General features: G+C 45.2%; 2 protein-coding genes across 2 annotated transcripts in view; both read right to left on the reverse strand.

The window, feature by feature from the left end:
- The window catches only part of LOC119890051 (WD repeat-containing protein 88-like), a 31701-nt gene extending 30055 nt beyond the window's left edge, over positions 1–1646 (reverse strand). The window contains exons 1-2 of the mRNA XM_038701075.1: positions 1506–1646; positions 90–200 (exon numbers count right to left, since the gene is read on the reverse strand). Of these exons, the coding sequence (XP_038557003.1) occupies positions 90–200; positions 1506–1616 (222 nt within the window). The 5' untranslated portion in view covers positions 1617–1646. The remainder of the gene's footprint in view (positions 1–89; positions 201–1505) is intronic.
- Positions 1647–1997: 351 nt separating this feature from the next.
- Positions 1998–15180, reverse strand: gpatch1 (G patch domain containing 1). The gene is given in 21 exon segments (XM_038701070.1): positions 1998–2175; positions 2537–2673; positions 2758–2873; positions 4714–4797; positions 5197–5235; positions 5238–5481; positions 5561–5763; positions 5861–5949; positions 7660–7787; positions 8162–8340; positions 8646–8948; positions 9230–9446; positions 9523–9602; positions 10831–10978; positions 11071–11316; positions 11910–11968; positions 12087–12184; positions 12727–12887; positions 13035–13120; positions 13651–13785; positions 15010–15180. Coding segments are annotated over 21 exon segments (2856 nt in total). The 5' UTR covers positions 15080–15180; the 3' UTR covers positions 1998–2141.
- Between the last annotated feature and the right edge of the window lie 1190 nt (positions 15181–16370).

The raw sequence follows: 16370 nt of genomic DNA on the forward strand, positions 1-16370 counted from the left end.
CAGACTGTCGTGTTGCACAGCTGCAGGTGTGACTGACTCTGGACAGGATGCACAGACTGAATCTATAAATTAAGGTAGGAGGAGTTTACCCAGAGGATGGCGGTGCGGTCTGAGGAGCAGCTGAGGACGCAGCGGTTGTTAAAGCAGAGTCGAGCGGCGGTGACGGCGTCGCTGTGAGCTCGCAACACCTTCACTGGAACCTGCAGACACACCAACACATCACTGCACACAGACTCCTTCCTATTAACACCATAAACACATTTTACTTAATTCTATTTAACTGCTTAATATCAAAACGGTAAAAGGTTGTAGTAAGTATTGTTGTTACAAACGTTTGACGAGCCTCTGATGTATAATGAGGCCCAACAAGTACATTTACTCAAGTTCTATAACAGTGGTGGACAAAGTACACAGATCCTCTACTTGAGTAAAAGTACAAATACCTTTGCTAAACATTACTGCACTAAAAGAAGTCTTAAATTTAAATTTCTACTAAGTACCTGCTTTTTAAAATACTTGACATGACAAACATAATTTATTGGATAGATTAATTTTTAACAAACATCATATTTAATAAACTCTTCATGTAACTGAAGCTGTCAGATAAATGATCTGAAGTAAAAAGTACAGTTTCTCTGAGACCCTCTGAGATGTGGTGGAGTAAAAGTAGAAAGTGACATGAAAACAAAATCCTCAATTTAAGTAGAATTACCTCTCATTTGTACTTAAGTAGTACTTGAGTAAGTGTTCTTAGTTACTGTCCACCACTGTTACTTCAGTCTGTATTTTACTTACTTCAGTTTCAGGACTCTTGCAGTTGCTTTTACTCCAGGGAAGAGAAATACTACACCATCATATTTATCTGGCATCTTTTGTTTCTTGACAAAGTCAAGTTACAGTAAATTGAGCTTAAACGATCAGTCAATCAATTAATCATCAATTAGTCTATTTGTCATATATTAAAAAAATTATCAGGGACTGTTTTGACACATTTTCTGGTTTCAGCCTCTCAGATTAGACAATTTCATCTCTGGATAATTTTGCTTCTAATATAGAATAAATTGACTAACAAAATAATCATCACTTTAATACACACTGAAAATCACCATTAACGTTTGTTTCTGCACAATATAAACTAGTTAAAGATGAGCCTCACCTCAACCAACACAATAAAAATGCTGTTTGAACATCAATGCATCAGTAATAATAATCTAAAATACGATAATAACATTAATGTAACGATACAGGTAACGTTAAGTCACACAGCACGAACGTCTCAGGTAAAATTCGACGCTCACAACGGGCACTTCGCTGCATTGAGTTACTTTGATACTTTAAGCACATTCTTCTGATAATACTTTCACTTGTAATTGAGTATTTTTACAGAGTTGGTACTTTTACTACAGTAAAGAACCTGCATTGCTTCACTGATGAAGACGGTCAGTGAACGCACCATGTCGGGCTAGCCGTTAGCCGCCTAGCTAGCCGTTAGCCGTAGTTTTTACCTGGCTCTCCTGGCTCCACTCTCCGGCTCCTCTCTCCTCTCCTGTCCGCTCCTCCTTTTCTCCTCCTGGAGGTTCCTCAACTGATAAAGGGTCCAAGTTTTTCGACGCCATTTCAGAAACTTTCGGGAAGAAAGTTTGTTTCAAACTAAAGTTTGTTTGTTAGCTACAAGTGACTTTAGCTCCCGCCGCGGCAGTTACCATAGCAACAGTCCCTCTGACCAACGCGAGATGTTGCCTTCAGGAGCTGCGGGACATGACACAATTGAACATGTAATAAAGCATTCCTGGGGAAGTCGGGCTTTCAGTAAACTGTTTTCTAATACAGAAAGGTTTTTATTTCAATCTGCAGAGTGTGGCTGTTCTATTCCTACCTTCTCCTTTCCCTCTTCCACTGTTCTTCCCTACATTCTACTTAATTTTCCCAACAACTCTGAAGGAGACAAAACTACAAATAAATCAGTCAAAAGAATCAATGACAACAAAACAAGGCAGCAACGTTAAACGAGGGACATTTTATTATTTAAATGAACAAAACAACAGGTTGTCTGTTGTGTAAAATTAAAGAAGACCGGAGGTCAACTCTGTTGTGTGATTTTCGGGTTGTTCGTCCTCACAGAGGACACACTTCCTGGTTCCTCACCAGGTCTGATGGGACTGGACCTTTTTCAGTCTGGAAGGAGGGACGGAGACAAAGAGACAGTCAGACAGACACTCCAAGGGCATTAATATAGTGTGGGAAACGCTGGCATGTAAACAAAAGGTTAAGTTTTTTCATTACGACCTTGAGTAAAAATAATAACGCTGGTAATAAACTCTCTCGGCTTTGTGTCCCACTTCCTGCTGTTCATGTATCCTTCAGATTAAAGGTCTGAATGAGGAGCTGACTGAATTCATAATCCTGCTTCACAGAACCTTGAACACACGGAGGATCACTGTTTTAACTCGGAGGCTGTTTCCTACAGACAGAAGTTATTTTATTACACCAGGCAAGTTATAATATTAACGTGTGCGAAGTCTCCGTGACCTCTGACCTTTTCAGCAGCTCCTCTGTCGACACACGTTCGCCGTCGCTGTCCTCATCACTGTCCTCTGAGCTGCTGTCCGACGCCTCCTTCTTACTCTTCTTCTGCTGTTTCCCTTTGTGTTTGTGCTTCTTATGTTTCTTCTTCTGGGGGGAAATAATGAAGATGGAGTCAGAGAAGAAGAATCAAACAATCAGGGGACATTTTGTTTTGCCTTTTCTACTTTCTACCTTCTTCTCCTTCTTGTGTTTGTGCTGCTTCTTGTTCTTGTGTTTCTTCTCTCTGCTCCTCTTGTTGGGTTTCTCCTCCTCACGGGGGGAGCAGGCGGAGGTGGCGCCTCCTCTCACTGAACAGGGGAACAACAGTCGACATCAGAGCTACAGCAACACGTGTTTGCACCTTATTCACAGAGAACCGTGTGGCTGGATGAGTTCAGCTGCTCCAACTCGTTTAAATATTACTCTGGTGATCGTCTCATATTCAGACTAAAACCAGCAGTGAACGTCTCTCCTAACGAGTCCTGAGTGTCTGATTATCTGTTTGCATTGGTTTCGAACAGCCTTCTAGGGCAGCACCTACGGCAACGTGTGACGTCAGCACGTCAGCACGCCAACTTGCGTCTCTTCTAGCTAGCCTTAGCATCAGCTAACTAGCTATTGAAAAGCCAAATGGCGAACAGACGCCCCAGAAATCAGACTTGAAAACAAACGTGGTTGTTTACAGTCACGGGCTAATAGAATAGTTCAGTGTTTAGTTCTCGCTAACCTTTCAATAATCGGAGCGAGGAAACGACTAAAAATGGTTAAAAATGAATATTTGTACACAAATTGTCTGCCATCAATTTTTGTGAGCTGTCGCAGCTGCTGCCGCGCTGGTTTATGGGCAATAGGCAGCATCGATGCTGCCTTAAAAAACGTCCGTTACTGGGGCAGCTTGAAGGCGTCGCAGGAGACAGGAAGAGGTCGTCCGAGCCGTTTCGAACAGCACTCGATGCCTCGCTGTTAGACACCTTCTGAGTCGGCAGTTTAGCCCGTTTCCAACACAGCCTCTCTGACAGCCAGCAGGGGGCGACTCCAGCGGCTGCAGAAAGAAGTGTGATTGTAAAGAAGTCTCGGGGGGCTTTCACACCTGTAGTTCGGTTCATTTGGTTCATTAGTTTGAGTTCTGGTCCGGTTCGTGTTCACACTGCAGGTTTACAAACGAACCAGAGAAGTAACCGCAAACCGCAGAGCCTGTTATGAACAATAACGTAAAAACAGGACGTGTCCAGGAATAATTCGGGGCTTATTCGCCTACAGTATTCTGTGGTGTAACGATCACATTTTTTAATGAACTGACAGGGTAAAGTGAATACGACTTGCCCTCTTTTATAAACAGATTTTAACCTATTAATCAGGGAAATACCCGCGCTGACAAGTAGGCTATACCTTATAAAATGATTTTCATAAACACAGCATGGCATATACAGATCAATTATTTGATCGCTGAACACATTTCGCGGTCAGATGATGGATTTATTAGTGGTTTAGCTTTGGAAATAAATCCTGTGGTTGGTTCGTTTGCTTTCACGCCACAAGCGAACCGCACCAGAGTTCGTTTGAAAGCGTACCGAGACCACCTTGAAGAGTTTGGTCTGCTTTTGGTGCGTTCACATCTGCCCAAACGAACCGCACCAAGGGGGGAAACGAACTCTAGTGCGATTCAAACGAACTTAACGAGGCAGGTGTGAAAGCACCCCAAGAGAAAATGTTTCTACTTGTCAGCTGATTTATTCCCTCAGTAAACACTTTCCTGATGAGTTTATGGTCTCAGTCGCTAGTTTCAAGTCTTCTTCAACACAGCGTGATGTTCATTTAGTAAATTATGGTCCCATTTAGAGGAACAGAGACCAGGAAGCAGGGGAGGCTTTAGGGCGGGGCTACAAGCTGATTGACAGCTAGTTAGCTCCACCCTCTCATCCAAATATGGTCTGGTTCCAAAAAAATAAATGGCGACAGGCAAACTGGAGGCTTCAAAACGGTAGTCCACAAACCAACGGGTGATGTCACGGCGGCTACGTCCACTTAATAAAGTTTTCCTTCTCTCTTGCTTCTAGAGGAGGTTGTAAACATTAAGTGAACAGGATAAAAAGAAAGCTGCACGCGTTTTCAGGTTTGAGAGTGAGCGCGAGGATGGCGAGGACTCACTGAGAGCAGCTGAAGGAGGCGGCAGCTTCGGACCAAACTCTTCTTCTTCTTGTTCTTGAGTCGAGTTCTGAGATGAAACCGCCGCTTTAAAAAGAAACAGACGACAAACAGCATGAAAAGTTAGAATGACACAGAAACAACACGCCTCAGCTTCTGCTTCTAACAGCCTCTTTTTATTTTAAACATTGTTTGTTGTTTATTTGGACAACTGCAGCAAATTTATACTTTATTTTAAACTTTAAGGCGCCTTTACGCTGCGATTTTGAGCCGTCTCAGACCAAAGTTGACAGAAACGTGATGAAACCTCTGGTCCCTCGATCTCACTGTGAGACACCAGCTGATTTCACAACGTCAGCATGTCGTGTTTCTGTCTTTGAACGCAGCGTCCATCTACTTTACATTCACTGTATCTTCAAAACATCAGAATGATGCAAATCAAGCAGTGCAGTAAAACCAGTCTGGTCAGGTTTCATCTGTTCTTACCCGCCTGCTGGCCCGACGCGGTGGTGGCGGAGGAGGTGACGGCGAGGAGGTGATGTTGAAGAGATTCAGCGGCTGCGGCTCGACTTTGAGCTCCTCCTCCTTCACGGCCTCCTCATCGTCGCTCTCTCCCTCGGATGAAGAGGAGGATTTCTCATCAGAGGAGCCGGCGAAGATGGCTTTGAACAGATCCATGTGAGGCCGGCTCTCCTCCTCTTCCTCCTCCTCCTCCTGGTCTTCGTCACCTCCTTTCTTCTCGTCTGAGCTCGGCCGACCCGCTGACTTTGTCTGTGTGAAGAGAACACGAGGTCAGATGTCCAATCACGTTCCCGCTCTCTAAGAGGAAAAGCCCTTTCGCTGGACTCACCTCCTCCGCTCTGCCGGTTGGGGTCTGATCGTCGGTGCTGGTGGACGCAGGTAAAGCAGGTACGGAGGTTTGTTCCAGTTTGACCTCGCTTTGGTTTCGTGCAGCGCTGAGCAGCTCACTAAGGGGGTCGTTCTTCTTCTCCCCCTCCTGGTCTGAAACGTCCCACCGAGACCTCTTCCCAGCCCCCGGAGGCTTTGGAGGAGCTGAGGAGAGGAGGAGGAAACATATGATGAGTTAATGTTCAGGCTTTAGGTCTAAAGGCTCTGAGCTTTGAGCGCCCCCTGCAGGTGGATCAGGTACCTGGAGGTTCTCTGCTCTCCGTCACAGTCAGGAAGTTGAAGACTGAAAACTTGTCTCTCTTCACTTTGGGCAGACCCACCATGCTCGACCTGCAGCGCCAAAAACAGGCAGTTATTTAGACTTTAAATCAAACAGGAAGGAGTCAGAGACTGAACTTCCTGTCAGGTCTAGAGCCTCTGATTAACTGATGGTTCTGATTTAATCCCAAAAATCAGTTGCAGAAGTCGGATTTCAATCTAAACTCGGTCCCGTTTTTTCCAGGATTCTCCCTTATTTTTATGTTCTCTCCCGTTTAAATCTCTTCCTGGAAATCTCCCATATTTTTAACCTTTCTAAAAAATAAAAACCCCACTCTGCGTATTTATTATGTTCTCTGGGTTCCCCTCTGGTAAAGCAGGCGGCAGTTATGCCATGACATCTAGTGGACGGGAAGTCACTCATTCAGCACTACAAACAAAAAGACGAGAAGAAGAAGAAGAAGAGCAGCGCGAGAGGATTCAAGGATGTATGACCATGAGAGGGAGAAGCGAATTAAACTCCCGTAACCTCACAGGTGCGGGTGCGTGGCGAGCGTCTGGGCGAGGAAATGTGCGAGCGAGTTGTCAGTAAATGTACAGTGTAGGTCGCAGTGCTAGTAAAAGTCTGTCTGCTGGAAAGTGAAGGCGGTTAGCGCTGGCTAACATCTCCCTGAGCTTCAGACTGCGGTCTGAAGGCTGAGCAGGGCGGGGCGGAGTCACGTGACCACACACGGTATCATGTTTCAAGGTGGAGGGAAATTAACACACACGCTACGTGGGCCCCGTGGAATGAGTTGTCAATTGCGTGCGGACACGACCGCACAAAAGAATTGCACGCAGGTATCAGCCGCGGTAGAAAATATCAGTGCAGCCGTTCTTCTCAAATGAAACGGGACTTCACTCCTGGTTTTAATAGTGATACCACAAGAATGTAAATTTTGTATTTCAAACAAACAGGAGACTTATCAGCTAATTTTAACAAAACTCCCTTCACGCAATGCATCATGGGAATTCTGACGGACGGACTGTATTTCACCCCGGGCTCACACAGGCCTCAACTTCCACTGGAAGTGTTTCAGCAGCGGAGCGTGCAGCCTGGCCCACCTGTTTTTAGCACGTCCTTTTGTGCTTCTACCTTCTTCACGGCTCTCTGTGACCCGCTTTCGTTCTGATCTGTAGATCCCACAGGGAGCATTTCAGAATAAGAGCGTTTTGCCTGCCTGATTTTGTTGACATGTTTAGATTTTATCGATTTAGTGATTAATGCTTTTTGACCTTCTACTTTGATTAAACTCTTTCTTTTTTGTCTGTTTTAACTGTGTTTATTGTTAATTGATCAGGCGTCTGCACGGGGTATTTTATTTTGAAAATGGCTGTGTATTCTCTCCAGAGACACTTCTGGTGCGAGCACGAGCATTGGCTGGAGAGGCTGCGACGCAGACGGACTCAGTGGACTTTCGGAGTGAATCCGGGGGGGTCATGTAAACTTGGTTTAAATGACTTTGTAGCAGGTGGGCCCCGTGACGAAGCTCCGCCCCCCGCACGGCGGCATCATCATCCTCAGTGGTATCAGACCTATTTTTAGTGCTGAACTTACACACACTTCTGAGTTTTAATTTACATAATGTAGGAATGTTCACAGCATTTCACTTTAAGCAGGTCTCACATTCTGACCACCTGACTGTAGTCACTTAATGTAAGCATTAGTTGCTAGTTGATGGGGTGCACGCCGCAGGGCGGGTGTGGTGACAGGTGACAGGTGTGTGTGTGTGCGTGTAGTACCCGGGGTACGGGTGGGGCACGTTGAACCTCTTGCAGAGCAGTTTGTCCGGATGCCACTCGAACGTTTCTCTGGTCAGTTTCCCGAACATCTTCATATTGACGGCAGCCTGTTTGTCGTCCACGTCGCCCTGACAACCAAGACAACCACAAACAGCAACGCAGGTTTACAAACAGACTGATTTACACATTAAAGATCCGTTTAATGTGTAATGTCCTCTGTGTTTGTCTTGTGGAGAAAATAACCCCCGACCACGGACTCCAACACTCACTAACTGTAACCAGGCAGGGAGGCACTTTGCAGGTGCATTATGGGGAATGTAGGATTCAGTGTTTCTGGACAAAAAGTGAGATATGGACTGTTTTCTTTTTAATTTATCTCTCAACAAGTGCAACTACTTTATCCAACAGCCGCAGCCCCCCTTAAATAAATATTGATTAACTCAGATTACTGACAGCGATGGCGGCGGGTGGACGTATTACGGTCCAGAGCGGCTCTTCCTACCTCCTCGTCACGCTTGACCTCCACGCTGTCGTCATCCTCCTGCTGTTTGGCGCTGGTGAAGCGGGAGGAGAGCGAGGAGGAGGTGGGTCTGTACAGGATGGAGGCTCGGGCGAACTCCTCCCTCTCCCTGCTGCGCTCCCACTCCGTCACCGCCGGGTCCAGACTCTGCTCCAGGGCGTCTGAGACATCAAATAGTCTCAGTTACATGTTTTTCTCTTCCTGTTGTCAATCAAATAAATACTAAAGTGTGAAGATTTTACACAAAAAAACCCAGCAGCGAATAAAGCCGTGTTTTTAATTAAACTAGTTTACGGTGTTTCAGTGTGACGGCGTGGGGCAGCACGGTGACGGAAGGCATTTGGTGTCACGTCTAAATGAGCTGCAAACAATTATTCAGCAAACTTGTTTAACATGCAAGATGTTGGCAAAATGCTGAAGAAGCTCCTGCAGTGCATGATGGGACACGTAGGACGGAGCCTCCTACCTTTGTCTCCCTGCTTCAGGCGGCTCAGGTACTGCTCGTAGCGCGCCTGTTTGCTGGGGTTCTTCTCAAACGGTCTGAAGGTCTGTGAGGAGGTCTGGACGCCCTTCCACACGGCCAGAGCCTCCTGCTCGAGGCCGGAGGCGGCCGCGGACGTCGCGTCCCACCTGCCCGACGACCGCGGGGCGCCATGGGAGTGCGGGGGGTTGGTGGTGGTTTTGGTGGAGAGCACGTTGGTGGAGTTGCGGAGGTTGAGCAGTCGCTCCCTGTCTTCAGCCTTCAGCAGCTCCATGACTGAACTGGGACCTGATTCAGGATAAAAACATCTATTACATGTTTTTATAATATGATGCGTCTTGTTTCAAACAGCTCGGCACAAAACACGTCTGTTAAACTTTGTTTTGGATATAGTTTTTCAACTATTTTCATGATCCATTAAATTTATCCAGTATTGTCTCTGTTAATGATTTAATCTATAAAATATTAGAATGTATTTTATTCTAACTCTTGTTTTTTATTCACCATTAAAGTCCATGAAACTAAACCCAGCAGGACCTTAAACTGCTGATAACTGATTCTTTTCCTACCTTGCAGGGTGTCTTCTCCCAGCAGCGCCCCCCTCTGGCCGGAGTCCAGCTGGTGGCGTCCTCCTTGTTGGGGCTCCTCTTTAACCATGTGGCCCCTGGAGGCCCTCAGAGCCTCTGCCAGCGCAGGACTGACCCCGGAAAGATGAGAAACATCGACTGACGGACGGAAACGATGGACGGGGCGATAGTCTCTGGGCAGAGAGGGCGGAGGGAAGATCTGCAGGCGGACAGAGGTCAGATTAGCGAAGGAGTTTATTTCAGCGACCCGTCAGCAGGAGTCTGAGGACGCTCACCGTTTTCTCCTCAGACGGTTTTTGAGCCAGAGTGAATCCCTCCAGGATTTTGCCGAGGTACGACGCATCTTTGCTTTTTTCTGTGAACATAAAAAAAAAAAAAGTATAAATTATAATCTTTCAAACATTTCTTGATACAGATTTTACTAAAAAGCAGCGCTCAGCGTCAAAAGGCTCTGAATCAGCAGCAAAACAGCTTTTCTGGTTAAAGTAAAAAAAAATCCAAATATAAAAATAACAGCTGAACTAAAATATAATTTCTTCAGGTCCAAAACATTACTGAAAACTGAACATCTGTATGGTGACGTGAAGTCTGACAGCAATAAAATATGTCTATAAATATCAAACTAGAGACACACTTGTACAAAGAAGCAAAAGAAACAGAAGTGAAGTATCTGTGTACGTTTACTGAAGCCCCTTTTCCACCGCACAGCTCGACTCGCCTTTTTTTGGTTTTCCATTGTTGAAAAGTTGTACCTGCTACCAGGTGCTTTTTTTTCGTGTCACCTCCGTCGAGGTTCCAAGATACTAAGACGTGACGTGAAAACGCAGCAGACTGCTGATTGGTCAGAGAGAATCGTCATTGTTCACTGCATCATCATTGCGTGCGCCTGACAGAGGCCAGCAGCAGGAAGTTTTATATTTCACAGTTTTCATACGTTACTTCATCACTAAATCCACTTCTGAGAAGTTCTGAGGTGACAAATCAGCTGCGTAGATTTCCAATATTGACAGTTTTGTGCTTGAAAGTTTTCGGAGTTGAGGAGCTCCGCCAAGTGGCGGCGGGGGAAGCCTGCGCCAACCCGCAGGAGCAGCTGGCGAGGCCGGCCAGCCGCCCGCTCACAGAGCCCCCGCCGTCACACAGATGTCCGTTTGTCTGGTGACTGTAAACTATTCATTGTTAGTAATGAACGCAGCGACACTGAGCCCAAAACGAATTTCCTCACGGGGAGAATAAAGGATATCGTATCGTCTAGAGAAGACTGTTACATTAACAGTCATCTAAGATGGAGAACATTTTACCTGCTAAACATTGTTAGCATACAGCACAAGCTCACAGAACACGACCGTAGACTCGTACTGCCTTGAGAGTTCACACAGCCTGTGAACTTGTGTTCTTCTATTATCCCTAACAGCAGCCGGACGGGATGAATAATAAGGTGTGTCTGGGTTTTGGTGCTTTGAACCCCAGGTTTTGGTAATTCAATCTAAATCAAAACGCTTTGTAGAAATATTTAAAATTTAAGGACAATTCTTTTAATGCACAAACTTTCCAGGCCTCTCCAGGTCTTTCCCAGGCAGCGTTACCTCTCTTCTTGGTGTACTGCTGTGGGGCCGTCCAGCCGTACAGGCCGTCTCCGGGCTCCTCTCCTCCCAGCTCCGTGTCATACCTGGACATGGAGTCTCTGTGGTAAATGTCTTCGTCGTCGTCCTCCAGGGCGCCCACCCCGAACGCCTGCAGGTCAAAGGTCAGCAGCACCATTTAAGAGTCACAGCCTAATTAGATCATTGCTAATTAAAAAGGATCTGGGCTTCAGGGGGACCCACCTGTCCCGCCACGCCCCCTCTCCGCTGGCCTCCCTGCGCGTCTCCGAACAGTCGGCTCCTGGTCTCGGACTGCGGCTTGAACAGGTTGATGTGTTCGGGCGCTCCTCGGCCCTGCAGCGCCAGGCTGGGGTCCAGGCCGCGGTACCCCAGACCCTGAACCCCCAGCCTGGGGTTGAAGTCCACCGGAGTCACGTCCTTCGGGGCAAAGGTCACGTTCTCTGGAGCAAACTCCTCATCGTCTTCGTCCTGCCGGGCAGAGAGAGAGAGGAAGCAACGTCATCGTTCATGATGTTTTTATTGTGTTTAAATGTTTGAGAGGTTTCTGGTGTCGGACTCAAAGGCGTCAGGGTGGTTAGAGACTGGAGGACCGAGACTTCTCCTGAGCTCTGTAACCACATTTTAAAGGGGGGGCTTTGTTTCACGATCCTGAGAGCAAAATGATTCAACAAGACCCGGTGGGATTTTCATTAATATCTGACCTTCTATATATTTTATTTAAATTGTGTAATAACTTTAAACAGAATATTACATTCAGCCACAGATTCTAAAACGTGTTTTTGGATCTTTTATATCACAGAAGTCTGAATCTCTTCATGTTTTAGTCAAACTAAATAAGACGTGTGAAGACTTCCTGTTGTGACGGACATTTTCTAGACCTTTCTAGAACACCTGAATTTAACAATAATAATAACAACTGATCATTAGTTACAGTTCTAGATCAGAGCCCAAGTCTTTGTTGACCTGCAGCACAAACTGTGTTGTGTGTGTGTGACAACATTTTCTGTCTCCAGCCCGGACATCTCAGTGTGAATCAGACAGGTCTCACTCGTCTCTCCCACCTGTGAGTCCTCTGATCCAGCGGGGGGCAGCACACAGGCGTAAACTCTGCTACCTCCATCTGTCAGGAGGAGACAGAAGAACAGATGAAGCAACAGATCACAGGACCAGATCAGAAGTGCTGGGAGGCCCGTCGCTTTAAGAGCAGCTGTAAAGCTGGCGTGAAACCTCGTGCGTACCCGTCGGCTGTCGGCGAGCTTTCCTCTTCACACGAGGGCCGACACCCTGACCTTCCTTCCAGCCCATCCTCCTCAGCAGCTCCACCCCTATGGACAACCTGAGGGATAAAACCAACGCACCTCAGACTCATTCTGCAAATCAGGAGACAACACACAGTTTTCATATTTCCTGAAACTCCTACTTTTATTAAACAGGACACACTTTTCAGAGACAAAAGCAAGAGAGATTAAAAAATACACACCAGACAGGACAGAGAAACTTTTAGAAATGTAATCTGTGTTTGCATTAATAAGGGATTTAAAGAATTATTATATCAAGAGTTGGAACGCTCTTCTCTAATCGTTCTTTTCATCATAATCAATTATTTCTCATTATATCTAAAACTATTTTCCAAAAAAAAAAAAACTGCTCATTTAGTCCAACAAAACCCCAAAGATATCAACTTCTGAGCGGTTTGAGTTTCAAAACCTCTCCAGTGAGCGCGGAGGATATTTTGAGATCACCGACTGGCTGTCAGCCGACCACAGCTGGGCGCCCGTTTCACCAAATCATGACACCGTATTGTTCCACGCATGAGAGGCCTTTAGGACACACAAATCTACCCCCCCGGTGCGATTTGAGCGGGAGGTTGGCGGTTACCTGGCAGGTGCGATCAGCTCCTCCAGCAGAGTGTCTCCGGGGATCAGCGCCGCCTGAGCGCTGACGGCTCTCGCCTTCTCACTGGCCTTGTCTCTGCGACTGGACGAGAACTCCTGGCTGGTGGTGATCTCTCTGGGAGCGATGCCGTGCTCGCCGAGGTCCTGACACACAACAACAACAACAGCATCAGCACTCAGGCTTCGCTCTGCAGGTAAATCCGAGTTGTTTCTGCACCCAGACTGTAAGAAATGCGCTCCATCGATTAAGTTGCATTGCCTAAAACACATTTCAGCAGTTCTGGTCCGTACCTCCTCGTCCATGAAGTCTTCTGGTCTGGCATGAAGTTTGTCTGCTTTCTGTTGCCGTGATGACACAAAGGTTGACGGGGCCCAGCCTAAACAACAACAACAACAACAACCAGAAGTCAGCTTACTGACATTTCACGCCTGGAGGTAAAGGTGGTTGTTGTTGTGGTACCTTGACTTTTAACCACCTAAAGTACAGCTGCAACGATTAACTGATTATATGTCAACTATTAAATTAATCACCAACTATTTTGACAATCAATTAATCAGTTTGAGTCATTCTGTGATTGCAGCTTCTTAAATGCTTGAAACACATTCCTGAGGATCTCTCTCCATTTTTCTAAGATCAGTGGCCCTCAGGTTCATGCGACTGGTTTTGTTTCTGGTTTGAACCCAGACATCTTGTTTATTACAGCCATGTCTAACGTAAGACTTTTTAGACTTTTAATATTTCAGACAGTTTATCCTCAACAATTCATTAATCAGATTTTCTCAGTGACCACATGTTACAACCGAACTTCCCCGGAGGTGTATCGGAGTGACGGAGATCAGATCCAGATCCTCCTGGACCACCAGGGTCACAGCAGGTGAGCAGGTGTTGCGTTGCAGCAGCACTGACCTTCTTTAGTGCCGACAGTGTTGAAATAACCGGCCGAAAACCCTCCAGTGAACGCCCCGTGGAACCTCTGATACCGTCCCTTCTCATCCTTCACCGTCTGCTCGTGCAGCGGAACCGGCTTCTTCAACGGCTCGTCTGCAACAAACACATTTTACACACACGCAGTACGTCACATATACATGTTGGAGAGAGTATTCAAGTAGTAATCACACATTTAAAATGATTTATTCACTTGAGCAAGTAAAATACACTCAATGTTACGAAAGATGGTCAGTTTAAGAGTGAAGGGAACCTGTAAGCAGTATTTGAACGTCTCATACTGTAAATGCATGTATGTTTTTAATATTTTGTTTAGAGAATTTCTCCACGCAGACCAAACCCATTACAAAAATCTCCCAATTTGTTCCTTGGCTTTCAGGTAAGACGTATCTCAGGAATCTGGATTATATACAGTTTAACACAACCCTTCAATTGCACATACACCTGAAACACCTGGTACACTAAACTACATCGACTTTAAAAGGAAATGTATTGTTGCCTCTGTATTCATCCAGTTAGCTTTGATTTCTACTGTTAAGGGGAAAGTTAAAGTGAAAACCAGGTCCAGATCAAAAACCACTACACCTAGAGCTGTCAGATCTGGACTAGATTACCCCAGAGAGGCTAAAGTTTCAGATTTGTGAAACCTTTATTTTATTTGTAAAAACAAAACTAGGGAGATTTAACTTGTTGTTTTATACACATTACACCATAGTGACGTTACCTGCTCTTTTTTCCACTTTCACAAATCTGAAACTGTTTTTTTAAAAGAAACTTTAGCCTCTCTGGATCAATCTAGTCCAGGTCTGACAGCTCTAGGTGTAGTGGTTTTTGATCTGGACCTGGTTTTCCCTTTAACTTCCCCCTCTCGAATGGCCGACTCTTAAAAATAACTTCAGCGTCGACTTCATTTACAAACTGACTCCGCTTCAGAAAACCGACAGTAAACATGACGTTAAGAAACAGATTGTAAATAAAAGACTGAGGTTTGGATTAAATTACTTGCTGGTTTGTAAATCTACTCACAACTGGACGGTAAAATATCTTAACTGACAACCCGCTGAATGTGGTCGTTCAGCAGGATTTGTAAGTTACGATGATATAAAACAGCCAGGTATTTGAATGGAGTCTGGTGTACAGATCAGGTGGCTAGGCTAACAGCTAACAACTCAGAGCTTGTTATTAGCTAGCTGCTCGTTAGCTTAGCTTAGCAAAGTGACTGCTGGAAACGTCCTGGCTCATCTCTCGCCACATGAAACAGTCGGAAAGTGTTAAAATCGAAGCACATTGATTATAAAGATATTTTAGAATGAACTCTACCTTCTTCCAGCGGCTCCAAAGGAGTCCCGTAACTCACAAAATCCTCGTCGCTGTCACTGTCGGACGCCATGTTTGTTACTACAACTACGGTAGGCGCAGGAGAACAAACTTCACAGCCGAAGGAGAAACGTTGACCAGTCGTAGCAGAAGACAGGGCGACATCTGGTGGCGGCGCTGAAACCTTCCAACATCAGATTTACTGTTCATCATACATAAAAAATAACGTTGTTATTTTCCAGTGTTCTCACTTGCTAACAAAACTGAAGTCACAGTCAGCAAAACTGAAGTGCACGTGGACAAAAGTGTGAGTCATTTATTAAATTAATTCAATGACCACTTTCTCAGTAGGCTACTGCTCCACCAACACTGTGTGCAAAACTGTTTAAACACATTCAAAACAGAATGATGGCAAATGTCAATTTTACTTACTTTAATGTTTACCTCTATGTGCATATAGAACTGTGTGTAGTGTTTTAAAAACCAAAGTCTCTTTCTTTTCTGTATCACAATGACGTCCTATGTAAACAAATTACAGTGCAAACAGTGAAAGCTGTGAATCCTGTCCAATCTCTTGCAATGTGTAACTTTGACTATCTTGTTTATGAAAAATGACAAATGGACTTATAATTCTGATGCCCAGACATAGGATTTCAAGCAACTTAACACCTTTTGCAGGTAATCCTCTGTGCTGTTTGTATGGTCTGTTTTAAGAAATTCTCTTACTGTTTTGCAAATGTTAGAGATGATTTGAGAAATGTACCAAAGTGACTGAGAAAAACTATAACACTCATTTGGCAACGAAATTACTCATGTAGCCTAAGTAAATTTATTGATGCACTACAGGACTGGAGATGAAATTGACTATCCACACAGTAAATACTGGACTACTTGGTTGAATGAAAGTGTCGTTGTTGGCTCACACTTTTGTCTCAGCCATTTCTGTTTGCTACCACGTTTGTATTTTGTTTGTGAGAAAGAAATCTAATGTGGTGTAACACAAGTGTTGAGTTAGTTTTAGCACAAAGTGACTCCCTTGACCTCAGGGGACCCATCTGCACCTGAAATTTGCAGACGACACTACGGTCAACGGCCTCACTGAGGGTGATGACAGTCTGTTGACACTGGTTCAACACAGATTGTAGATTTCAGACAACATTTGTGTCTCTTACATTTCTTTTTGGCTTCTGGGATCAATCTCTATGAAGTGTGAGTCCCATCATCAAAAAATGGCCAGCGAAGGAATGCTTCCCGTATCTGCTTAGGAAGCTCAACCTTCCTCAGGAGCTGTTGAATCAGTTCTACACTGCAACCATCCAGGACTTCTACTCCTCAGAGTCAAGAAACATACAGGGAAAATCACT

The sequence above is a fragment of the Micropterus salmoides genome, unplaced genomic scaffold (assembly GCF_014851395.1).
Source record: "Micropterus salmoides isolate LMB-PRFRI ecotype aquatic unplaced genomic scaffold, ASM1485139v1 Ms_hic_scaffold_6, whole genome shotgun sequence".
NCBI lineage: Eukaryota > Metazoa > Chordata > Actinopteri > Centrarchiformes > Centrarchidae > Micropterus > Micropterus salmoides.